General features: G+C 33.7%; 9 protein-coding genes across 9 annotated transcripts; 4 read left to right on the plus strand and 5 right to left on the minus strand.

Moving 5' to 3' along the window:
* The first annotated feature begins 244 nt into the window (after positions 1-244).
* Positions 245-2,522, plus strand: BX664DRAFT_332022 (uncharacterized protein). The gene has a single exon (XM_051545243.1). The coding sequence runs from the start codon at positions 337-339 to the stop codon at positions 2,410-2,412; it is 2,076 nt and encodes a 691-aa protein (XP_051399880.1). The 5' UTR covers positions 245-336; the 3' UTR covers positions 2,413-2,522.
* Positions 2,523-3,369: 847 nt separating this feature from the next.
* On the plus strand, positions 3,370-4,377 carry BX664DRAFT_349460 (uncharacterized protein; the record flags this gene model as incomplete). The annotated part of the gene is made up of 1 exon (XM_051547602.1): positions 3,370-4,377. The coding sequence occupies one exon, from the start codon at positions 3,370-3,372 to the stop codon at positions 4,375-4,377; it is 1,008 nt and encodes a 335-aa protein (XP_051399881.1).
* A 287-nt stretch (positions 4,378-4,664) lies between these two features.
* BX664DRAFT_332023 (uncharacterized protein) lies at positions 4,665-5,825 on the minus strand. Its single transcript, XM_051545244.1, has one exon. The coding sequence runs from the start codon at positions 5,795-5,797 to the stop codon at positions 4,898-4,900; it is 900 nt and encodes a 299-aa protein (XP_051399882.1). The 5' UTR covers positions 5,798-5,825; the 3' UTR covers positions 4,665-4,897.
* Positions 5,826-6,786: 961 nt separating this feature from the next.
* Positions 6,787-8,628, plus strand: BX664DRAFT_332026 (tyrosine aminotransferase). Its single transcript, XM_051545245.1, has 6 exons — positions 6,787-7,158; positions 7,236-7,462; positions 7,539-7,618; positions 7,703-8,093; positions 8,175-8,357; positions 8,476-8,628. Exons 1-6 carry the CDS (start codon positions 6,918-6,920, stop codon positions 8,581-8,583), a joined length of 1,230 nt encoding a protein of 409 aa, XP_051399883.1. The 5' UTR covers positions 6,787-6,917; the 3' UTR covers positions 8,584-8,628.
* Positions 8,629-8,631: 3 nt separating this feature from the next.
* Positions 8,632-10,839, minus strand: BX664DRAFT_332035 (major facilitator superfamily domain-containing protein). The gene is made up of 7 exons (XM_051545246.1): positions 10,609-10,839; positions 10,445-10,548; positions 9,579-10,352; positions 9,453-9,517; positions 9,205-9,384; positions 9,107-9,128; positions 8,632-9,014 (listed from the first exon to the last, which is right to left on the minus strand). The coding sequence occupies exons 1-7, from the start codon at positions 10,710-10,712 to the stop codon at positions 8,827-8,829; spliced, it is 1,437 nt and encodes a 478-aa protein (XP_051399884.1). The 5' UTR covers positions 10,713-10,839; the 3' UTR covers positions 8,632-8,826.
* A 130-nt stretch (positions 10,840-10,969) lies between these two features.
* BX664DRAFT_332036 (uncharacterized protein) lies at positions 10,970-13,077 on the minus strand. The gene is made up of 7 exons (XM_051545247.1): positions 12,878-13,077; positions 12,656-12,768; positions 12,197-12,578; positions 11,882-12,122; positions 11,407-11,825; positions 11,239-11,320; positions 10,970-11,186 (listed from the first exon to the last, which is right to left on the minus strand). Exons 1-7 carry the CDS (start codon positions 13,034-13,036, stop codon positions 11,026-11,028), a joined length of 1,557 nt encoding a protein of 518 aa, XP_051399885.1. The 5' UTR covers positions 13,037-13,077; the 3' UTR covers positions 10,970-11,025.
* Positions 13,078-14,253: 1,176 nt separating this feature from the next.
* On the plus strand, positions 14,254-18,514 carry BX664DRAFT_379173 (sulfate transporter family-domain-containing protein). The gene is made up of 11 exons (XM_051548849.1): positions 14,254-14,519; positions 14,606-15,196; positions 15,289-15,364; positions 15,432-15,494; positions 15,641-15,654; positions 15,769-15,790; positions 15,854-16,440; positions 16,539-16,670; positions 16,752-17,660; positions 17,733-17,834; positions 17,889-18,514. The coding sequence occupies exons 1-11, from the start codon at positions 14,408-14,410 to the stop codon at positions 18,428-18,430; spliced, it is 3,150 nt and encodes a 1,049-aa protein (XP_051399886.1). The 5' UTR covers positions 14,254-14,407; the 3' UTR covers positions 18,431-18,514.
* BX664DRAFT_126288 (uncharacterized protein) lies at positions 18,515-22,615 on the minus strand. The gene is made up of 15 exons (XM_051539784.1): positions 21,806-22,615; positions 21,622-21,742; positions 21,373-21,546; positions 21,281-21,313; positions 21,106-21,203; positions 20,872-21,043; positions 20,450-20,803; positions 20,206-20,386; positions 19,833-20,128; positions 19,596-19,745; positions 19,403-19,533; positions 19,218-19,308; positions 19,030-19,121; positions 18,795-18,943; positions 18,515-18,687 (listed from the first exon to the last, which is right to left on the minus strand). Exons 1-15 carry the CDS (start codon positions 22,576-22,578, stop codon positions 18,599-18,601), a joined length of 2,904 nt encoding a protein of 967 aa, XP_051399887.1. The 5' UTR covers positions 22,579-22,615; the 3' UTR covers positions 18,515-18,598.
* Positions 22,616-22,906: 291 nt separating this feature from the next.
* On the minus strand, positions 22,907-24,566 carry BX664DRAFT_332044 (uncharacterized protein). Its single transcript, XM_051545248.1, has 2 exons — positions 23,430-24,566; positions 22,907-23,349 (listed from the first exon to the last, which is right to left on the minus strand). The coding sequence occupies exons 1-2, from the start codon at positions 24,426-24,428 to the stop codon at positions 22,987-22,989; spliced, it is 1,362 nt and encodes a 453-aa protein (XP_051399888.1). The 5' UTR covers positions 24,429-24,566; the 3' UTR covers positions 22,907-22,986.
* Between the last annotated feature and the right edge of the window lie 77 nt (positions 24,567-24,643).

The raw sequence follows: 24,643 nt of genomic DNA on the forward strand, positions 1-24,643 counted from the left end.
TTTCTTTTTAACTCCACACGACTTCCACTGTATTGGCTTATTTCTCTTTATTTGAATGTTAAGGGGGAAAAGGGATTGTTTGAAAAGAACGTTTTCTTTAACTCTAATATATCATGGGTTAGGTGACACTCCTTAACTTTTATACATATGTTCTCTCTCTCTCTCTCTCTTTACTTTCACTCTGATACTTGATCATCCTCGATAATATATTGGGAGTACCTTTTTTTTTTTGAATATAAAAGGGATGATGATTTTTTTTTCTTTTTATTATTGATCTTCTTTCTATATCTTTTTATTACTGCTATTTCCATCTCTACATTATTAAAAAAAAAAAAAATGAAATTCACTAATATATGGCTGATGATGCTCATCGGCGCTCTATTCTTAATTCAATACATTCATGCATCGGTGGATCTATTAGATCATCATCAACTTTCAAAACGAGCATTTGGGTCTGATCTACTGAAACGAGAAATCAAGCAATCAACTGATGACCAAAAGTCTTCATTGTTGGTCAAACGATGTAACCTTGGTGGACATCATAAGCGTGGCGATGATAATGACGACGATAGTGGAAAGCATGATGGTGGATTACTCGATCTGGAATGTATTTTGGGTAATGTGGTTGACTTGGTTGAATCTCTCTTGGGTCAAGAAGATAATGATGACGAAAAAGCCGATGGTCTTGTGAAAGAACTTGTTCAACTTGTCCGGCAATTATTACACACCTTGAATTTAGGTGATGGTCTTGATATTGATGGTCTATTGGGTGGATTACTTGGTGGTGGAGAACACTTTGATGACGATGATGACTTTGGTTGTGGTTGTGATGGTGATCATGATGCTCTTGTTGCCCATTTGATCAAGCAAATCCGACATGTTTTGGATTCCCTTCTAGGTTGTGATGATGATCACAATGGCTTGATTAATCAATTAGTCCAAGTTGTCAATGGTTTACTCAGTTCTTGTGAAGATGGCCATTTATTACGTCGTTCCATTATTAAAAAACGCTGTGATGGAGGTGGTCTGCTCGATTTGAACTGTCTTCTTGATAATGTGGTCGATTTAGTGGAATCTATCTTGGGTGGACTTGGTGATGATGATGATGATAAGGATGGTTTGGGTGGTTTGATCAAACAATTGCTCCAAGTGGTTCGTAAATTACTTCATACTTTGGGATTAGCTGATGATGATGGTCTTGATCTTGATGGCCTCCTTGGTGGTCTTTTAGGTGGAGATCATGATGATGATGATGACTTTGGATGTGGTTGTGATGGTGACAATGATGCTTTGGTTGCCCACTTGATCAAGTTGGTTCGACATCTTTTGGATCAAATTCTTGGCTGTAGTGATGAAGATCATCTTGGTTTGGTACCTCGCTTGGTAGAATTGGTCAAAGACTTATTATCCTCTTGTGAAGATCATGGTGATGGTGATAGCAAGGACAACGATCATGGTGTTGGTAAACATCATGGCCATGATGACGATGATGGCAAGGACAATGGTCATGGTATTGGCAAAGGTCATGGTCATGATGAAGATGATGGCAAGGACAGTGATCGTGATATGCACAAGGATCATGGTCATCATGGTGACGACGATGATGATGAATGTCATGGTGGACTCTTGAATTTGGACTGTCTTTTGGATACCGTAGTTGATTTGGTCAATTCTATTCTTGGTGGCGAACATCATCATGATGACGATGACGAGGTATCTGATTTGGTGCATCAAGTACTCAAGGTGGTACGTCGTCTATTGAAAGGATTGAATTTGAATGGTACTTTGAAATTGGATGGACTTCTCGGTGGTGACCATGATGATGATGACGACTTTGGATGTGGTTGTGATGGTGATGATGATGCTCTTGTGTCTCATTTGGTCAAGACAGTCAAAGATCTTTTGGATCAGCTTGCTGGTTGCAAAGATGACGATGGTTTAATTGCTCGCTTGATCAAGGGAGTGAACAACTTGTTGGATTGTCTATTAGATAGCAAGGATAAAGAAGACAAGTTACGAAAGCGATTCATACAACGCAAACGTTCCACTTTTGGTAAACGTGATCTATTGGATGTTGGCTTAGTTAAATCTGTTTTGGATACTGTACAAGGCACATTGGCCTCTCTCTTGGGTAAATGCGATGATGACTCTGTTCTGACTGGCTTGATCGACAAGGTTACTGACGGCGTACAAAATATCTTGGATTGTTTGGATAGCGGTGAACTCGGACCGATCACCCAACTGGTGAAGGATCTTGTCAAATTTGTATCCAATCTTTTACATTATTTGACAGATGATGATTCCTTGGATGTGGACGATCTTGTATCACAATTGGTTGATGCCATCACCGATTTGGTTTCAGTTTGTAATCTTCTCAGTGTCATTGATGTGAAAAGCTTACTTTCTCATTAAGTAGTATAGTACATCTATTTTATTTTATTTTTATTATTATTATTATTATCTCTTTTGTTTTGTTTTAAAATATATGTCCAAGTACTAGTACATGCAATACCAAAAGCTCAAATAAAAAGTTTTTGTTTCAATTTATACTTTGATTTGTCTATGGTTCCCTTTTTTTTTTTGAATGTGAACAAGCGGTATTGGTGTAATATGAATGGTTTTCAAAATCGGCTCTGCTATATAATAAGACCATGAGTAGATGATTCATCCTTTTATCATTATTGTCACACTTTTAAGGAAATATCATTCCTCCTTTCTCGAACTCGGAATTTAAAAAACCAATATAAAATGAACAAATGGAAAATCGTAATGGCAATCAATGATATATATATATATAAACAGTAGTAGCTGTAGTAATATTAAAAAGATAAACTCTGTAAATAAAAAAGAGAGCCATATCTTAATGATTTATATACTTTTATAATCGTTTAACCAACATGTTGCAAATTCGTGTTCAACATTGATAATATGAATACATAATTATAAAAGAAAAGAAAAAAAAAAGATGATCCCTTTTTTATTATATTTTCTATGTATTAACGTCCTCCTTTTTTTTTTTTTTTTTTTTTTTTTGTTCTCCATCAATCTATCATTCCAACTCGTTACAAAACGAGAAAATTTACGTCAGATGGAGAATATCATCGGATATGAGGTGTTTTTTTTGTTTTTTTCTTTAACTCGTAAAGAATGAACAAGGAAGAGTCAACAAGAAAATAGTAAAATTTAAAATTAATCATCAATCTAGGTACACTTATGATTACTTATTATGGCAGGAATGCGGATTTGACATCATTTTTATAAAAAGCATAGAAGCTCGGACAAAAAAAAAAAAAAAAAAAAAAAAAGGATCATAATATATATATTTTTTGATCTTTCATTCGTTTGATATAACCATCATTACTGTTCATCATGAAATTCAACGTTCTTGTCGTTTCTACTGCAGTTTTATTTTTCCAACAAGGGTTCGCTGCACCAACTGAATCTCAAGCATCTGCTCGTGTTTCTGCATCTGCCCATGTTTCTGCATCTGTATCGTTAAGCGCCTCTGCTAGGCCATCAATGACATCCACACCTTCCATAGATTCATCCATCATTACTGAGGCTTTGGAAAACTTGATGTCACAATTCGATTCTCAATTCGATCTACCTATTGACGACGAACAAGATATACTAAATCTCGAAACGAATCAACCCGCCTTGGATAATGCATTGGAAGCTGATTTGATCCGTAAACTTGGTTGGGAAAAGACAGATTCCCAAGTGTTGACGAATTTCATTGAAGCAGTGGATAAGTTGGGTAATATGGTCGATCAAGAAGGAATGGATTCTGCAACATCAAATATGTTGTCTCAATTTCAAGCCAATGCACGTCAACTGATAAATAACGCTGGTTACGAATATCGTCTTTTAGCAGATAATCGTCGCATTTTATCCCGTGTCAGTGGTACCGAACAGAACACTTATCGTGAAGAAATGTTAAACACACTGATTGAACGTCTTGTACGTGGTTTGGTCGAACTCCTCAATAGCTTGCGCACTGGTCAAGGCAATGCACCTATGAATACTGAAGTCATGAATCGTCTCGTAGGACTCATCACAAGTGTACTCCAATCTGTCGGTCGCTCTCTTCAAGATTCTCTTTTCCCTCGTGGTGGTAACAACCGTGGTGGTCCTGGAGCTGGCAATGTTCCCACTCCTGGAACTGGCAATATTCCCACTCCTGGAACTGGCAATGTTCCCACTCCTGGAACTGGCAATGTTCCAACTCCTGGAACTGGCAATGTTCCAACTCCTGGAACTGGCAATGTTCCAACTCCTGGAGCTGGAACTGGTACTGGCACTGGTACTGGAGCTAGTACTTTACCTGCTTTACCTAGCCCTGGAACTGGTGTTGGCCTTGGCCTTGGTATTCACTAATATCAACTACAATCAAACCTTATTATCCAATACATGTTAGAATAGGATCATATCATTATCAAAATAATAAATCAATTTGTCACATCACGCCAACTAAAGATCCGATCTAAAAGAACTAATAAAACAAGGAGATTTTTTTTTCACTTTTGTTCTATTATTTTTTTTTCTTTTCCTTTCTTTTCTTTTCTTTTTTTTTTTAATTTTTAGGATAATGTCTCACAATGGACATATGTCGCTATTCATGGATGGGAACCAAAAGTACTTTATTACCTTTGTTACTTTCTCTTAGTATTTTTGTTATATCTGTTTTTATTTTTATAATAAAACATTGGATGTATCTTTATTATTATTATTATTTTGGTGGTAGGGATAAGGTTACTGAGCTTTTGAAAATATGATGTATAATAATAATAAATAAATAAATAAATAAAATAAACTACATTCACAGATACATATAAAAAAAAAGTAAAAATGTTCAATTTTTATTATCATTTAACTGATGTACTATTAATTTTACTTTTTATTGCAAAAGATGAGCGTTGGCAGTGATGTAGGCTTCAAGAGTTTCAGGAGCATTACCATTGAGCAAGACGGTTAAACCAGGAGTGACTTTGAATGATGAATCAGAAATCGTGATAAGATCATATATGATTCGGTGAGGAATCATACCGGATTGACTAGCCAACTGGTATTTCTCCCAGGCACTTATTTGTTTATAAGTGTAAGGACGTCCGAGTACACGTGTCAATATTTCTGCTGTTTGAGCGCCAGTGACAGCATCACCCAACAGTTCATACACAGCATCACCATGTTTGTCAATATCATCAGTCAAGATATTAGCAGCCACAATAGCGATGTCATTGGGGGAGATCCATGTCTGAGGAACTTGAGCATCAACCAAACCTATAAACTCGTTTTGTGTAGGACGGTCATAAGCTAGTAGATTTGATGTAAAACGGCCTGGTCTTAGGTTCACTACGGTACGTCTTTTGTCGGATGAGTGATGATGTGCCAATTCGAGAATAGCGTCTTCAGCCAATTGATGTTCACGACCAAGAAAGATGGTGCGGGAAGGGAGACTAGCGCCAAGGGAGGAAAGATCGACGATTTGTTCAACACCAGCCTCATATGCCAATGATGCAATGTTCTTCTTGTTGCGTGGCAAGCCGTTGAAAGCAGGGACCAATAGAAAGAGTCGTGTATGACCAGGTAAAGCTTCCTTTAATGGTGTGAGATCATCAAAGTCGCCTTGTACCACTGTCAAATAATCATCACTAACAGATCCAAATAAATCTTTGGCCTTGATAGGATTACGCACATAGATTGTAGTAGCCACCTTTCTGTCGGTGAGTTCTTGCACAAGCTTTTTACCAATGTTGCCAGTAGCGCCAATTACTAAAATGCGTTCGTTGTTAGTCATAATGAATTAGTTATCTTTTTTTTGTAATAATAGAAGTAGATGATTAAAAAAAAAAAAAAGGAAAAGGAAAAAAAAATGACTTACATTTATACGATGAGAATAAAAGAACAATGTTGATCTAGATTTCGGGTAATTCATGGTAACGGGTAAATTTGTCCCGAACCCAGCCCTGACACCATCGAGAGTAAGCGTCATCATCTACAAAAGGATTTTCATAAAAGAGATATTCTTTGGAAGAACTACATACTAGCAGAAGGCAGCTTCAGTGGATGTACATTCATGGACTTGTTATTAATAAGGTATAAAGAGAGAGTATATATATCATCCACAATAGAAAGAAAAATGAAGATTGCTAAAATAAAGCAAAGATAAAATGGCGCAGCTTTCATTCCAAATCATCCCAATTTTTCATAAAAGGAGATAAACGTCAGTTCAGTCCTTTTTATCCTTCTCTGACACATGATAACAGTCCATATCATCGTTATAACTTTTCCACTTTGAATTGAGACGATTTTCTTCTATGAATTAAATTAAAGGAAATCATATTTGGAGAAAAATGGTTTTATGCTTGTTACTGTGCTTGCTCTCATCCTTTTCTCCTTTTAATTGACTTGGATTTATTTTGCAGGGGTATCAAATATATATATATATTTTTGCTTGACAGAGCTGTTTCATATCCACTGATATCAGCATGAACAATAAATAATAAAAATGAGATGATTTCTATTTTTGGACATATTTTATCTTGATTTTTTCTTTGATAAGTAATCAATCATTATAGAAATTACAATATTACATCTATAAAAAGTGATCTTCGTAGCAACAAAAAAATTATCAGATGGAACCTTCGGAATAGTTATAATAATATGGCGGAAACGGATTTTCTTTTAACTTTTTCTTTTTTATGAAAAATATCTGATTTGGGTTTCCCACGCTCTTTTCTAATTTTTTTTTTTTTGTTCAATATATTCCCCTTCTTCCGGGTTGTGGTATTTTTTAAACACCGTACTCCAATGTCAAAGATGGGGTGACTCACCCGCTTCCGATTCTATTTTTCTTTATTCTTTCTTTCTTTCTTTTTCTTCTTTGTTCTTATCAATTATTATTATAATAACATAATATGGTTTCTCAACGTTCTGAATGGCATGTACCCTCTTCCAACATAGCTCAAAGTGCTCATAATCCTATTCGTCAAATTGTTGACAAGTTAAAGTTAGATCCTCAAGCAACAAAAAGTTTTATTAGTTTATCCGTAGGTGATCCCACCGTGTTTGGTAACTTCAATATTGATCCTAGTGCCAATGAAGCTGTTATTCGCCAATTGCATACTTATAAAGCCAATGGTTATGGTCCTGCTCATGGTATAATATTATTAAAAAGATATATATATTATGACTAATTATATTTCTATGTACGGAATAATCAATATGAATAATAGGTACAGTGGAAGCTCGGGAAGCAGTAGCTAAAATGGTGAATACACCGGAAGCACCTGTTACAGCAAATGATATTTTATTAGCAAATGGATGTTCTGGTGCTTTGGATCTATGTGTTAATGTATTGGGTAATCCTGGTCAAAACATTCTTTTACCTAGACCTGGTTTCTCTCTTTATGGTAGTTTGGCTGCTATTCGTTCTTTAGAAACCAAATATTATAATTTATTGGTAAGTAACTATCATAGAGAGATGACTATATATTATATTCTCATTATCATTTTTATTTTTTTTTTATATTGACTAGCCTGAAGAAAATTGGCAAATTGATTTGGCTCATATGGAATCTTTGATTGATGAAAATACATGTGCTATTCTGGTCAACAAGTAAGTAATCTTTAAAATTAAGATTAAAATTTAAAAAAAAAAAATGAAACTGACAAGACTTTTTTAATCTTGAAACTATGATAGTCCTTCTAATCCATGTGGATCTGTCTATTCTCGTGAACATTTACAAGGCATTTTACAAGTCGCTGCTAAACATCATGTACCTATTATTGCTGATGAAATCTATTGTGATCTTGTATTCAAGGGCAATACTTTTTACTCTATGGCCAGTTTGACTACTGAGGTACCTATTTTATCTGTTGGTGGATTAGCAAAGAAATGGCTTGTACCTGGTTGGCGTATTGGTTGGATTGTGGTTCATGATCGTAATGGTATATTCGATCAAGTTCGTGAAGGTTTATTGAACTTGTCTCAAGTCATTTTGGGTCCTAACTCTGTCATTCAAGCTGCCTTACCAGATATCTTGCATGAAACTCCTCAAAAGTTCTATGATGATACCATTGAACAATTAGAAGTAAGTCATTAGATGATTAAGAAGAGGGGGATGATATGATAATAATGATTTCTTTTTCCTCTCTTTTTTTCTTGGATATAGAAAAACACAAAATTAAGTATGGACGCTGTATCCAAGATTCCTGGTCTTAATCCTGTTCAACCCCAAGGCGCTATGTATATGATGGTTGGTATTGATGTGAACAAATTCAAGGATATCTCATCAGACGTGGATTTCAGTCAAAAGTTATTAGCTGAAGAATCGGTGTTGTGTCTTCCTGGTGAAGTAAGTAACATTTTATATATTCTATGTATATATATATATATATATATATATATATATGTGCGAGATTGATGTACTAATGTGTTTCTCTATTTGAATTATTATATATAAAAAAAATTAGTGCTTCACTTATCCTAATTATATCCGTATTGTGATCACACCTACTGTGGACCGACTTGAAGAAGCTTACAAGCGTATGGCTGAATTTTGTGCTAGACATTTGAAATAGATTAGATCGCCCTATTTAATAAAATCTATCTATCAATACATCTTATTTTTTTTTTTCTGTTCGTTTTTTTAAAAAAATATTTCTTTTATTAGATACATAAATAAGAGGAAGGAAAGAGGGGATAAAAAAAAAAAGGAAAACTATTATCGAATAGAATAAAATGGTAATGAGGATGGGGAAATGAAAATGTACAACCATAATGATATTTAATGTCAATAATAGAAATCAAGAATGGGGAATATATTAAGTACAGAAGGCAACACATTTTCTCCAAAGGGCCAACCAATCCATCATGACAGGACTACAAGCCAATAGAGCCAGAGAAAACAAGATCATTAAGGTTTCAAAGTCTTGATGTGCCATGATAAAACCAGCGATCACAGGACCAATGAACATGCCAGATGCATAGGCCATATTGTATAAAGCATATACTATTGGGAATAATAATAATAATAATAATAATAATAATAATAATAAATTACATACCCATTATATCCATTCCATTTTTGTTCTTGTTGTTTACCTTGTGCATATGCATCACCACCCTAGAAAAAACAAAAACAAATGATCAATCACTTTGTATCACCTTGGTTGTTATTCCATAAAAATCCATTCATTTACCATATCACTGACAATTTCACCCATTTCAGGTAATATCGGTGTCAAAGTCACGGGACTTGACAATCCAAATATCATCAAAGGAGGAATGATCATGTACACAGACTTGAAATGCAATGCCACAATAGGAGATACAATCGCCATCAAGATCATCCCAGTTGAACTAATAATTCGACGACCCATCTATCAAAGTTAAAGAAAAAATAATAATAAGTATTAAGTTAATATATATATAATATTTTTTTTTTTACCTTGTCAGAAAAATGACCAATAACAGGAGCAAGGAAAGCAGGTACTACCATAGCAACAAAGATCACTAAGAAAGAAAGAAGAAAATAAGAATCTTTTTAAATAAATAAATAAAGATAATAACTTACAACCCACAGTAGAAGGAGAACAATCATACATCTTTTTAAGATGAACAGGTAAAGCAGGTTCAATACCAGAAAAGACGGAAGCACTGATAATGACACAACATACACAAGAGAAAATGCGCCATTGATTTAATAAAGACCACATGGTAATATGATGTTCTTTATCATCGGCTCGTTGAGATAATTTGATGGCGAGATCTGGATGATCGACGATAACGGCAGCGGCGGAAAGAGTGGTAGTGATATTTGTAGCAAAAGACATATTGGAATGTACACTATCATTATCGTTTTCTGGGAATAAAAGAGGAGTATGTTCATTATGTTGTTGTTGTTGTTCCAATTCATCTTGTAATTTGAAATGTTTGGATAATAATAAAGGTTCTTCAATCCAAACAATACCTAAAAAGTTGATAACAGCAAAAGCAGCACAGAAATAAAATGGAGCACCAAAACCACCATATTCATAAAGGACACCACCAATGGCAGGACCAATAGCAAATCCAACTGTATGAGCAGTCAAGACACTACCCATGACAATACCAAGTCGATTCGTAGGAAAGATATCTGCTAACATACCAAGTCCAATAGTCCAACTGGCACCACCTGCAACCCCTTGCGCCACACGAGCCAAGACCAATAATACGTAAGAATCAGCTATGGCAAAGGCTAATGTAGATATGACTAAACCTAACATACCAATCATGGTTGGATAACGTCGATTTTGATATCTATCAGATAATATAGCAAATATAGGAGTAGCTACTAATAAACCAAAGGCTAATAATAAATAATAATTGATGAGTTCACTTTGATTGTCTATCGGTGATTCAATCCATATCTCAATTTTTTTTCCTTTTTTTGTAGATTACCATAAGATCCAAAAAGAAAACCAAGTTGAGCTTGATCACCACCTAAACGTTCAAGTACTAATACTGGTAAACAAGGAATAACAACACCATAAACTAACATATCCCTATAATAAATAAATAAATAAATGACATATATTTTTTTTATTTATTTATTTTGAACTTACGTGAATAAAGTCAAAGCTACAACACATGCTATACCTAAACGAGATCTTCTAGCTCGTTGCCAAGTTGAAGTTGGTACCATGAACAAGTCATGTTCAGTGGTCATATTGTTATTACTATCAAAATAATAATAAAAAAAAAAGTATATAAAGATGTTAAGAATCAATTAAAGAAAAAGAAAAAAAGAAAAAGAAAAAAAGAAAAAGAAAAAAAGAAAAAGAAAAAAAGAAAAAGAAAAAAAGAAAAAGAAGAAAAAAAAAAGAAAAAAAAGAAAAAATATATAAAAAAATAAAAAAAGTTAAAGTTTTTAAAAATCAGCTGAATTTTTGAGAGAGAGAGAGAGAGTTTATTATTATTATTATTGTTGAAGATATTGAACGAATAGCTTTTTATTTTGATAAAAATGGTAAAAAATTTATTTATGGTAAGACTTTATAAGGATTCATAATTCCTTTCTTATCCAAAGTAGATTTAATCTTATGCATCAATTGTAATTGTATTGGATTTTTACTTTTAATCATATAATCTACTTTATGAATACCAACACCATGTTCAGCAGATAAAGAACCTTTATGTTTAACTATAATAATAAATGAATTAAATATTATATTATTATTTAAAAAAAAACTTACTTGTCCAATTAAATATATAATCATCAAATTCTTCTTGTTCTTTTTGATCAAATCCATGCATATTAGCCATAATATGTAAATTCTATATATATATATATTATATAAAAAAAAAACTCTTTTTTTTTAATCTTTTCTTTTTATTATTATTATTATTATATGATAACTTACTCCATCACCAACATGACCAAATCCAAGTATATTTGTATATCGTGATCCCAATAATCCTTTTGATTCAAAATGTGTTTTTACATCTTGCATCATTTGCGGAAACAATCGGATATTCATTGATACATCATATGTCATGGCTGTACCAGATACTGTAATAGCTTCTGGAATCTTTTCTCTCCATTGCCATAAACTTTTAATTTGTGTTGTATCTTGTGCTAATACTCCATTTTGAATCACTCCTTTTTCCATCAATTGTCCTAAATATTGATCTAATTTTTCCATATCATGATCTTCTCGACTTCCTTGTGTCTCTATCAATGCATAAAATGGACTAATCTTGCCTTTCATTGGAAATATTTGATCTTGAAGTATGGTATTTTGTACAAGTTCTACTGAATCATGATCCCAAAACTCAAAGGCTACAAAAAAAAAAATGAATTTTTATTATTATTATTATTTATTTATTTATTCTCACCTGATAAAATTTCACAAAGATCTCTTTTTGCCGCTACAAAAGCTGATTGAACTTGATCAAAAGAATCCATAGCAAGCATGGCCACATTAATAGATTTGGCTCTTTTAGGAGTAAGTAAACATACTCCAGTAACCATTCCTAATGTTCCTTCAGCACCAATAAACAATTGTTTTAAATCATATCCTGTATTATCTTTTCGTAAACTAGATAATCCATCCATAATGGTTCCATCAGGAAGTACCTAAAAAAAAAATATAATCAAGCACCATTTGTCTTTTTTTTATTTTTTTTTATTTATTTTTTTTTTTTTTTTACCACTTCTAAACCAAGGACATTTCCATGTAAATTACCAAATCTCATTAATCTTAATCCACCTGCATTTGTCGATACATTTCCACCTAATTGACAAGATCCTTTGGCTCCCAAATCTAATGGTACAGTAAACCCATGAGGTTCAATTGCTTGATCCAATTCTTCCAATATCACACCTGCATCAGCTATCACGATACCTGACACTGGATCAAATGATCGAATCTTGTTCATCTTTGATGTATTGATAATAATTTCATCAAATACAGGAATAGCTCCTCCACTTACTCCTGTATTGCCTCCTTGTGGTACCACTGCTAATCGTTGATCATTACAATATTTGAGAATAGATGATACTTGTTGAACTGTTGTAGGAAATATACATAATCTATATATATATATAAATATTTAATCATTATCACATCTTCCTTTTCTTTCTTTTTTTTTCATTTAATAGAACTTTACTTTGAACTGCCTCGGTATAAATTGAAAAAATCAATATTATATGGCTCAGTTTCAGTAACTATTTGTTGTGGAGAAAGAATTTGACTAAAATATTCAAGATCTTTGGTATCAAGCTACTTGGAATAAAAAAAAAAAAGACAAAAAGAGAGAAAGAGACAACAATAAGTTCAATTTTTTTTTTTGGATACATCTATTATTCATTATTATTCTTATTATATATACTTTTTTATAGGGACCTCGTTGTAAGCTTGGATGCTTAACACTAGTTAAAGGAGTAATGAGTTTCCTCGCAGTAGTTGAATAAAATCTCCTTGATAACATGTTAGCTAAGTAAGAAAAAGTACGAAAGGAAAAGAAAAAAAAATGGTGAGAATATTTCATGAGAAAAAAAAAAGGCGGATAAAACTATAACCTTAACAGCCAATAAATGAAAATAGTTAGACAAACACTTTTTCATTCTTGAAAAGATATATATTGAAAGAGAACGTTTACTAAAATTTGATGATAAAAGGAAAGCAACACTCTCATTGCCAGAGTACCCTTTGATGTTTAAAATAAAAGTCAATTCACTTGACTACCCTCTTTTTAAAAAAGAGAAATCAGGGGTCAACGTAAAGAACTCCACCAGCAGAATAGATATAAGCATAATTTATTAAAGAATCAAACAAAATGATTGAAACTTACAACGAATGGTACATGATTTATCATAATAGCTGCCCTGGAGTATTTTTATACATTGACATGTATCTTCCTTGGTAGTGATTATGGACCTTTAGCATAATGATTTTCAAAGTCCGTATTTTATTTTAGAATATTATGTCCAGTAAGTTTTGATTGACTTATAAAACCAAACATGTAAATAGGCTAACATTTCTTTTACTAGTAACCACAAGACATTGGAAAAGATAATCATCGACCAAATACCGTTTTATAAACCAAACAACATGGTTTACTGGAATGCATATACTGGATGATATTTCAGTTCTCTCTGTATTTGACTGCCGAATGAAAAACTTTACAATGATCCAAGACTTAAATAAAATAAACAATTTTATATTTTTATTATTACATCAAATATGATGTCCTCATATTTTAAAATAATATATCAAGTGTAATAAATAAGCTTCATTTCCAATATTCCCCTTTCAAGATTCTTCTCCAATAAAGGAACGGTATCTCTTGTAATGATGAAGTTCCGCCAATATTTTTTTTTGTGAGTGACCAAGACAGATTTTTCATAATCGTTTTTTCAAAACAGATATCTACTTCCCCCCCCCCAGAGATCATCAATTCTTTTCGGTAGTCTTGCACAAATCAGTTCATCACTCCAGTTCTTTTTTTTTTTTTTTTTTACTTTGCTCTATATATTGTGATTCCAGAAACAAGGTATTTTGCAACGTCAAGTCAGCATCAAAAAATGCGATAGGATGATTTTGAAAATCCCGGAAACACTGAAAAAAAAAACTTCTAAATGTCTTATCGTGAAAATGTAAATTGTACTACATAAAAAAAAAAAACTGAAACTCCCCTTTCACTTGTTGTTGTTGCTTGATAGAATTGTTGTACAGTCAGTTTCAGACGCCGGTTTAAACCCTGATTATTTTTTTTTTTTATCTTCTTCTTCTAAGATCAAAAAGTTCTGTTTTTTTTTCTTCTTCTTCTTTTGTTATTTTGTTTTTATCTTTTCTGTATATGTGTTTATTTATGAATATTTTCTTTATTTTACTTTAATCAATAATAAATATCATATATATGGTGAAAGACAAACAAAAACCTTTGGATATTAAGGATACCACTATGACTTCTCCCATTCAAGATCTTCCTTCACGTTCTTATTATTCCTCTCATATTCACCATGAATCGGGTAAATATAATATAAATAATAATAAACCCTCTTTTATTTTTTTTTAAAAAAAAAAATTATATTTTATTAATGTTATTTTGTAATAGGAAATACTGAAGATTCTCTTCGTTATTCAGCATCCATTGAATCTATTAGAGCACAATCTCTTGCTTTGGGGGATATTTGTATGACAGAAAATAAACATAACGAAGAAGAAGAAGAACAAGAAGAACAAGAACAAGAACAAGAAGACTTGATTAATTCTGAAACAACTCCAACAACAACTTCCACTTCTTCTATTGAAATTATGCCTACTAGTAATGGAAATAGTAATCTCTCCTTTTTATTACAAAAGTATAATCAAGATCAACATGAACAAGAACGTCAACCTTTACTCTCCAAAACCAATACACCTGATAATAATCAAAGATACCAAGCTATTGAAACATCACCATCAACTTTTTGGTCTGAACATCGTGAAAGTATCCAAACATTACCCGATTTGAAAGATATACCTACATCTACTACTGTATTACCCTCTATGTATCATTCAACAACTACATTCAAAACAAAATTACATGATATATGGCTTGAAAATCGTCCAACTTCATGGAAATCAATAATCATTCGACCTTTAGAATGTATTCCTTCTGTGATTTTGGGTTTATTACTCAATTTATTAGATGCTATTTCTTATGGTAAAATACATATATATATATATATATATATATATATATATATATATCTATTGATGGTACTCATTTTCTTTTTTCTTTTTTTATGTTAATAGGTATGATTACATTTCCTTTGAATAATCCTATTTTTGCATCATTTGGTCCTGAAGGTATTTCCATGTTTTTTGTCAGGTAAAATAATCTTTTATCTTTTATTATTATTCCTTAATTTTTTTTTCTTCTTCTTTCTGTCATCTAGTTGTATCATTGCGCAATTGGTTTATACCGGTGGCGGTAGTGCTTTTGATGGTGTCAACGGAAGGTAAAAAGAAAAATATATATTCTTAAAGTTTTTCACGTGCTCATTCATATTTATATTTTATCTTTTTATATTTACTTGGTCCGTGTTGTTTTGCATTATTCTTGGTTTCTTCTTTTCTTTCTTTTTTTGGGGATATGAAATGATAGTATGATGATTGAAGGTAAGTGACTTGAAACAATTGTTTTCCCGATCAGAGATGTAAAAAAAAGATTCAAAAAGTGTCTCATCCTTCCTTCTTTTATCTTTCTTTCTTTCTTATTATTATTATTATTAGTGGTACCATTTTTACATATCATGTAAGTACATCTTTTTTTTAAACGTAGAAATCAAATGTGACTCATCTACATTCCAATAAATAGGGCGGAAAGCATTGTACAAAGCATTGGAGAAGATCAACCTGCTAAAGTGATATCATCAACAATGGTAGCGTTTGCTCTGAGTAGCATCATGACAGGTGTAGCATTTTTCCTTCTTGGAGCATTGAAATTGGGGTCTTTGATCGAATTCTTTCCTCGTCATATTCTTGTAGCGACCATTGGTGGTGTGGGTTGGTTCCTGGTGGCAACTGGAATTGAAGTATCTGGACGATTGGATGAAGATTTGACTTATACTTGGGCCATGTTCAAACATCTATTTCTAGATGTACATGTTTTCTCATTGTGGTTCTCTGCATTTCTTGTCGCTATCTTGTTACGTTGTTTACAACATCGATTCAAGAGTCCTATGGTAGTTCCTCTCTTTTTCATGATACTTCCTTTGGCCTTTTATCTGGTAATCCTGATTTTTGGTTGGGATATCAATCAAATGCGTGATGATGGTTGGATCTTTCCATTGGTTGACAGTAATGTACCATTTTGGCATTTTTATACCTACTATGATTTCTCTTTGGTGGATTGGAAAGCTGTTGCACAGACCCTACCTGCAATGTTAGCCTTGACCTTTTTTGGTAAGACAGTGGTTTATATTATTTTATATGTGTGTGAAACAGATAGGTTTGCAGATGTGAAAGATTAACCTTTTCATTATTATTATTGTTTACAACAGGTCTCTTACATGTTCCCATCAATGTACCCGCCTTGGCAGTATCTACCAACAAGGATGATGTTGATGTCAATCGAGAACTAGTGGCTCATGGCATCTCTAATGCTCTTTCTGGATGTTTTGGTGCTGTTCAAAGTAAGTTACACTAGCTATGTTTTTTTATAGATAACAACATCTTAAAAGTTAATCATATCTAATATCATTTCTTGTTTACAGATTATCTTGTGTACACCAATAGTTTACTGTTTATTCGGTCAGGAGGTGATAGTCGATTGGCTGGATTAATGCTTGCAGGTGCAACAGCAATTTTATGGATGGTGGGACCTTGGATTGTTGGTTATATTCCAGTAATGGTAGTAGGCAGTTTGATTTTTCATCTTGGACTTGACCTTCTCAAGGAAGCATTGATCGATACTTGGAATTGTGTACATTACTTTGAATACATTACCATATGTGTGATTGTTGCGTGTATGGCAACTTTGGGTTTTGTTGAAGGCATCTTTATTGGCATCATGACAGCATGTCTATTCTTTGTGGTCCAGAATGCTCGGCGTAGTGAAACCATTCGTGCGACATTTACTGGTCAAATCATGCGATCTACTGTGCGAAGACTTTATCGTCAACAAGTCTTTTTGAATCAAGTGGCCAGTCAAATCCAAGTCATCAAGTTGCAAGGTTATCTCTTCTTTGGTACCATCAATCAAGTCGAACGCGCCATTCGTGCCATGTTGGACGACAGTGCTAACAACAAAGATGATAGGAAGAAAGATTATATTGGTTGGAATGATCATCCTATCAGGTTCTTGGTATTGGATTTACAATTAGTGCAAGGATTGGACTTTAGTGCTGCCGAGGCCTTTGTACGGATCCGAAGGTTATTGGCTTCTCGTCAGGTGTTCATGATTCTTTGTAATGTGGAACCCAAATCAGATGAAGAAAAGGCATTGAAAAAAGCTGGTGTATGGGATGACAACAACAACAACAGCAATGGTGTATTGAAATGCTTTGAACATTTGGATGACGCTTTGGAATGGTGTGAAAATGTACTTTTGAAATCTTACTTTACAAAGAAACCTCATCATCCTCTACCTACTCTTACTCAACAACAATCTATCACTCCATCAGGTAAACAACAAAGAAAAAAGTAGTTTGATATATCAAGAGATTGACTTTGCTGTTGTCTATTTTTTTTATTAGATATTACAAATGATCCTCATACTACCTATGTTGATATGCATCATCCTTCTTCATCTCCTCGTCATCGCATGCTATCACGTGCTGTACAACATTTACTTCAAGGTATTATTACTATTAATTAAAAAAAGATAGAAGCTTACCTTTAGTCTATTCTAGAAACCCATGAAATCGTCAAACCACATTCCAACATGTCACAACCAACGTTAATTTTGGCGCAATCACTTGGTGATCTAACTAGTGGAACGGATAATGACAACATGAACAATCCACCAATGGAATTCTATCATACTCTAGGCCAATACTTTGAACGATGTACATATGAAAAAGGACAAACAATCTGGCGACAAGATGATACATGTGACTTTTTGATTGTACTGGAACAAGGCTCTTTACGAAGTTTGATGCAACTCAAACAACAGCAACAACGACAACAGGAAACAAATGTGACAGTGGAAACAATTTTACCTGGAACAGTGGTGGGTGAATTGGGCTTGTTTGCATCTACAGAACGTCGACGAAGTCGTTCCCTAGTGGCGGATCAGGCATCAGTGCTTTGGAAATTGACTCGAGCCAAATTTGATCAATTAGTTAAGGATGATCCTACGATGGCTACTCAGTTTGTGTTATTGACATTACATTTTAGTGTGGATCGCCAAGATACCATGACCAAGTACGCATTCCATCTGCATCGTTATTAGTTTATATACATTCATTATTCTCTATCATTTTTCTTTTTTTTCACTATCATCAAACAATAAAGAAACAAAAAATTGGATTGCAACAACAAAGGGATTGGCTTTTTTTTTTTGATTTTAGAATGCGAGGGGGGGATAATGGATATAGGTTTATTGAGGAAGATAACTATACTATAAAAACATATGTACATTCATTGGCTTTTTGACAGCATTGGAAAATCCTTCATGATATTTGTAAGCTATGGTAATGACATCCATTACTAGAAGAAAGGGATGAATACCCCAGTGAAAAGAAATAAAAAGAGTACTGTGTGAGTTGCAAAAGGAAAAAAGACATATATTATTGTTTCTGTTTCTTTTGAATTACCTTGTAACGGTCGAATATCGGGAAGATCATCATCATTTGCCATAGAAAGCGATTGGTCTTGTTTTTTCGACTTGACCACAATTGGTCGACCAAAGAAATCTTTCGCCACTTGTTCTTGAATAGTTTCTTTGGAGGTTGACTTTTTCTTGCTAAGTAGACCATATGTAAATGTAGTTCAATAAAATACAATCTAGTGCAATACAACAACTATCTTTTTTTTTATTTTTATTTTTACCTTGATAAGTCTTTCTTGGTTTGTTTCATCTTGATATCATCATATGGTTGACCCATCAACAGTTCTCTACGCCGTAATCGTTCAGTTTCAATCTATACAATACATATACACATAAAAAAGGATATATATATATGGATGAGGGGAAGTTAGGATTCATCTCTTTCACTTTTCTTTTTGGATTGTCATACCTCTTGAGTGATCAATTGTCGTACAGCATATCGACTTGTCAACACGGATTTCTGAGTATAACAATCAAACCAAACCAATTCCTCCATCGGCCTACCATCATCATCATCATAGTAATCAATAACAAAAATATAAAGAAAATAAACTCGAACAAGAATAAATAATAAAGAAAAAGAAAAGAACTTACGGTTCCAAAGTATAAGAGAATTGACCTTCTTCAGTACGATGTTGAGTAAAAGTCATACCATACTCAAGCATCACATTCACCAATCGTGCCAATGTTTCCTTTTCTTGAGGTTTAATCAAATGTTTGTTGACCTAGGAAAAAAGCAATATCCATTAGTTTCTTGTTTTTCCTTGATCAATACTTTTTTACTTACAGGTCGCAGTTCAGGAGAAATGATGCGTAGAAGTCTGGGAACCACATTCAATACAAGTTGATCGCGTGGTAAAAACCGTCGTTGACTAGGATGAATACCTGATACAAAAATATGAATCAAATTGTCATAAGATTTCTTCTTAGCAAACACCTATATTGTAATCAAAAAAAAAAAAGTGGAGAAAGCATAAGTTTTGAATGATATATAAGGGAAAAAAAAGATCTTGCTTTTCTTTACCTCATAATCAACCTTTGGATATTCCATCCGATGTTCTTGTACAACTGAGCCAGCAAAAAATCGATGAAAATTGACCAAAGCATAGGACATATAACCATATACACTATAATCATGTAGATCGTTGGCTCGATGAGACAGATGGTCATAAAAATCGAGCCAATCACCCAACTGCACTAATTTCGACATGGCTTCATCATGGAATTTCATCATGGGATAAGCTTCAAAACAACCTTGCATCAATTTTTCAATATCCCCCGATGTCGACACCGCCTCGGCTAATCTGCGTACATATCGATCTATAAACACAAGGAAAAAAGAGAATTGAACATTCATCAATCTAATTTCACTATTATCTTTCTTTTTTTACACACACCTGATTGAGAACGCCCTTGGTTGTTTCGTTGATAAATATTCTTTTTAGCATTGGCAGCTGTAAACAAATCATCCCATGTTGTAAATAAAGATCGACCCATATCTTTTTTTCCCAATCCACCAGCATGTTGATCATCAGTCAGCATTTCCCTATTGAAGACTGCACTTTTGCTTCGAATAAACTATAAGAAAAGATCGTCAGTCAATAGACAAAGTCATCCCCACCTTTTTTTTTTTGTCTTTACCTGTAACGTGTTCAAACAACTTCTTAAATCACCATCAGTCATTTCAGCCAATAGACTTAATGCACGGAGATCAGTATCCAATCCTTCGTTAGAACAAATGTCTTGTAACCTTCGAGCAATCGTCAACATGGGTACTTTGCGGAATTGGATATGATGAGCAATCATTCGAAGAGGACGGAGTACGGGTGCATAAACATCGTTGCAAATACAAATGATCGGTCGTAGTAGTGGGTTTTGTTTCTTCTTGTTCTTATTATTCTTGTTAGCTATTTGCTGCTGTTGAAATCCTCCGCTATAGTTGGTTTTGGAAGGCACTTCAATGGATGCAAGATCTACTAATTGTTTGATGAAGCTCTACATTTCAAATAATATATAAGAGTAAGTCACCTTTTTATTTCTAATGAATTGAATTCTTCTTTTACGTCTGAGCCACCACCACTGCTTGCTCCATCAATTTCATCAATGATAAGTAGATTAGGTTTGGTATACATGGTTGTTTTTTGATCATCTTGTTCAGTAGGTTTTCGTAAAATCGCTTGCATTTCCAATGCTGATTTAATTTTGGTCCTGACCACCTCCCCAGTACGATCATCACTTTTAAACCAAAACATAAAACCAATGTGAGTGAATAATAATAATAATTGTGAATTACTTACCTTGCATTGACTTCAACCACATTATACCCTGCATGTTTGGCAATCACATGAGCTAAGGTCGTTTTACCGAAACCAGGTGGACCAGACAGTAATAGGATCTAATATATAAAAGAAAAAAGTACAAGGTAAAACTGAGCGTGTTTTGTTTTGGATAGTCTTATGTCGTCTTTCTTACCTTGCGATCAGGTCGTAACAAAGGATCTTTTGGCTATTCATGATTCAAATCAAATTAATAATCATACATCTATTTTTAATTAATTTTTTTACCTTTTCATCCATTTCTTTATTCTTCTTCTTTTCATATGGGTCAGTCATTGCACTTCCAAAAGTTGCCTTGTATTGTCGCATCACTTTATCTCTTTGACTTTCATCTTGAGGTTTCTTTTGGAAAACACAATAATCCCATTGTTTGACCCATCGTAATGCTTCTCGATTGACACGCTATAAAAAAAAAAATAGGAAGGATTGAATTGATTTTGCATTCTAATATTTTATATTTTTTTTTTTTATTTTTACCTGATCTCCTAAAAGATCCATAAAAATCGTAGGTTTATACTTTTCAACCCAAAGTGCTTGGGATTCTGCCTGGATTTGCTTCTTTTTCTTATTTTTGCGTTTTGCTTGATTCAAATGATCCCTAATAAAGAAAGACCGATTAGATTCCTTTTTTTTTTCTTTTTATTCTTTTTAATATTCATACTTTTCCAATTTTTCAGCTTGTTTGATATTCTTGACTTCAAGCTGTTCCAACATCAATCGTACAGGAGTTGCTAATAGTCGAGTGGTATCTTTACCCCGATTCAACATTTTCGAAGAGATATCCTGATTTCTCTTATTAACAGTGGATGATTTCAGTTGAAGAGGAAAATAAATAGGTTTTCCAGTACGAGGGCATCTGGCTTCAAGAAATCCACCAGTTCGAGGAGGCTGTGAATAATCCTTTCTCTGTTGTTGTTGTTGTTGTTGTTGGGTAATTCTATTATTGGCATGAAGTAAATTGGATTGTTGCTGAGTAGTATTGGTACTAATAAGATGAGAGGTACGTTGAGAAAGAAGTTTGTTGGTGTTAATACTTATTGTTGAATGATCAGTCTTTGTGAATGAATTAGCTTTTTCGTCTAGTCGTTTCAATCCTTCCAATTCAAACAAGGCATCTTCATCAGCGTCAAGGTCTTTATTTTCGTCTAATTGATTTACTTTTGATGGTGGTGGTGACTCTGGATACATGAATGTATCCTCTTCCATGAAATCATCAAACATAGTATTATCATAATGGTAAGCTGGAGGTCGTGAAGTATTCATGAGTTTGTTATTCACTTGTTTTTCTTCCTCTTTTGTCGATGGCTGTTGTGTATGAAGATAATCTTCTAAACCAATCATAGTATCTTCACCAATATGATCGTTGAATAAATCTTCATCGTCTTCTATATCCCAATCGAATAATCCTCGTTTCAAACCTTGGTCGATCGTCATCGAGTATTGATAAATTGCTGTTTGTTCTATTTGAAACTTGTGAGGCAAAGAAAAAAAAAAATAATCGCGCTTTTTTCTTCGTTTTGGATTTTTTTTTCAGGAGCGCGCGCGTCAAAACCACTACTTGATTCATTATCCGCCAATCACCTTTTTGGCTGCCCTGATTAACTTGGGTTAGACAGGTTCCCACAAAAAAAAAAAAAAAGGTCATTCATCATTAGGCTACTACTATAAACTACCATTTCAATTTTTCATAGAATATTAAACAACATTGAAATTAAACAACGATTATTTTTTATTTTTATTTTTTAATTCTTTAATTATTATTGTTGTTTGGCTTGCCACAAGGCAAAAGTCGATTTTATGCAAGGAGTAAAAAAAAAAAAAAATGAAAGAAAGAGCAAAAACTTATATATCAGTAGAACTGATTTCTACCTTGGCATCATGAGATGAAGGATTCGTTACAGCAACAGAAGCAACAACATTGGACAAATCGTTTTCTTGCCTTGATGATTGATTCGCAGCAGCTTTGAGAGCTTTTTCTTTTGCAAGTCTTTTTGCTCTCTTTTCTGTCGCAATAAAATCTTCCAAAAAAGTGTAGACTTTGGGTTGTTTGGCAATCCATTCAGAAGGATCACCATGGATAACAATATGATAATTGGCATGATCTAATGGGCGAACATAGTTGATGAATTCATACATTCTTGCTTTCCCTGGGAAATCCACTTCAGCAAACATTTCTTTACTTAGTTGACCTATTTTGAATACAACCTAAAGAAGTGATGAAAAGAGATAAAAAAAAATCAATCATCTATGAAAAATAATTATATATATATATATCATTCATTTACCATATAACGTTGAAAGAAAAAGGAATAAGTTCTTCTGGCCATGTCGACTTGTTCCACCAATCTACCTTCCTCATCCAATTCATCATACTTTTTGCCGCGATTGTTCATTAACTGGCGAGCCCATTCATTGGCTCTTTCTTGCCAAGCAACTTTATCATGCTTATCGGTATCCTTGAACCAGGTGAAGATGGCCACAATCAGGTCACGCATTTCTCTTGTGGAATAATAAGTGATTAATTCATTCACCATTTTTGCTACTTCCATACGAGTCTGTGCTGATACGGTAGCATGAGAATCCATCAAAGTGGGTAATTTTTCGAGATTGAGAGGGAAATCACATAGTTTGATCAAACATATATATCCAGCAATTGTCAAACCAGAACCACCACCACTGCAGGCCACTCGTCGTATACGTTCAGTAATATCATCATTCCAGTCCACACCGTATTTCATCTGGTAGTTTTTAACAAAGAGATCCCAGGTATTACCTTCTTTTGCTTGCAAGTCTTCACCACACATTTCCTTCCAGAAAAGAAAACTTTCATGATTTGGCATATCATCTCTATACCAGTGTATCGTAGGCTTGCTGACAATCGCAGATAGTCGTAGAGTGTCCTCAATCTTTTTTTTGCTCGCTTCAAGATGGGCGGAGGTTGATTTAAATGTGGCTCTATAGTCATGAGCGAGGTATACCCGCTTCACCTTCCAAGTGATAGTACCAAATGTTGAGGCTCGTTGTTTTTTATCTCGTTCCAAGAACTGGGTGATCATATCGTTAGTACTATTAAGGGTTTTATCTACACTGGCAAGAATTTCAGTGATGGGCAAGTGTGGTTTGTTTTTAACATCTTTGATGATGACTTCGAACAATTCACATTCTTTTAATAGGGTTTTTCCTTCAGGGCCAACACTTTGCCAGTCATCGATCAGCTGTAAGGTTAGTTGATAGGTGTAATTAAGTAATTTTATAGCATTATCAATGTTAATGATGGCATCCATGGTTTATTTTTTTTTCTTTGGGAGGGCGTTAATGATTGGAATGGGGGATGCTTAAAGGGAGTTGGAGTAAAGGAATGGCGCAAGCGAAAGAAAGTGTAAAAATGGTAGAATATAATTATCCAGTCATAAAAAGAAAAGGAAAAGTAGGTTTGTTTTCCTTTTTTTAGCTCCTTAATATACAAAGCCATTTTATTTGTGTTCCCTTGAAAGAACTG

Source organism: Halteromyces radiatus, assembly GCF_025201355.1.
Source record: "Halteromyces radiatus strain CBS 162.75 chromosome Unknown BX664scaffold_4, whole genome shotgun sequence".
NCBI lineage: Eukaryota > Fungi > Mucoromycota > Mucoromycetes > Mucorales > Cunninghamellaceae > Halteromyces > Halteromyces radiatus.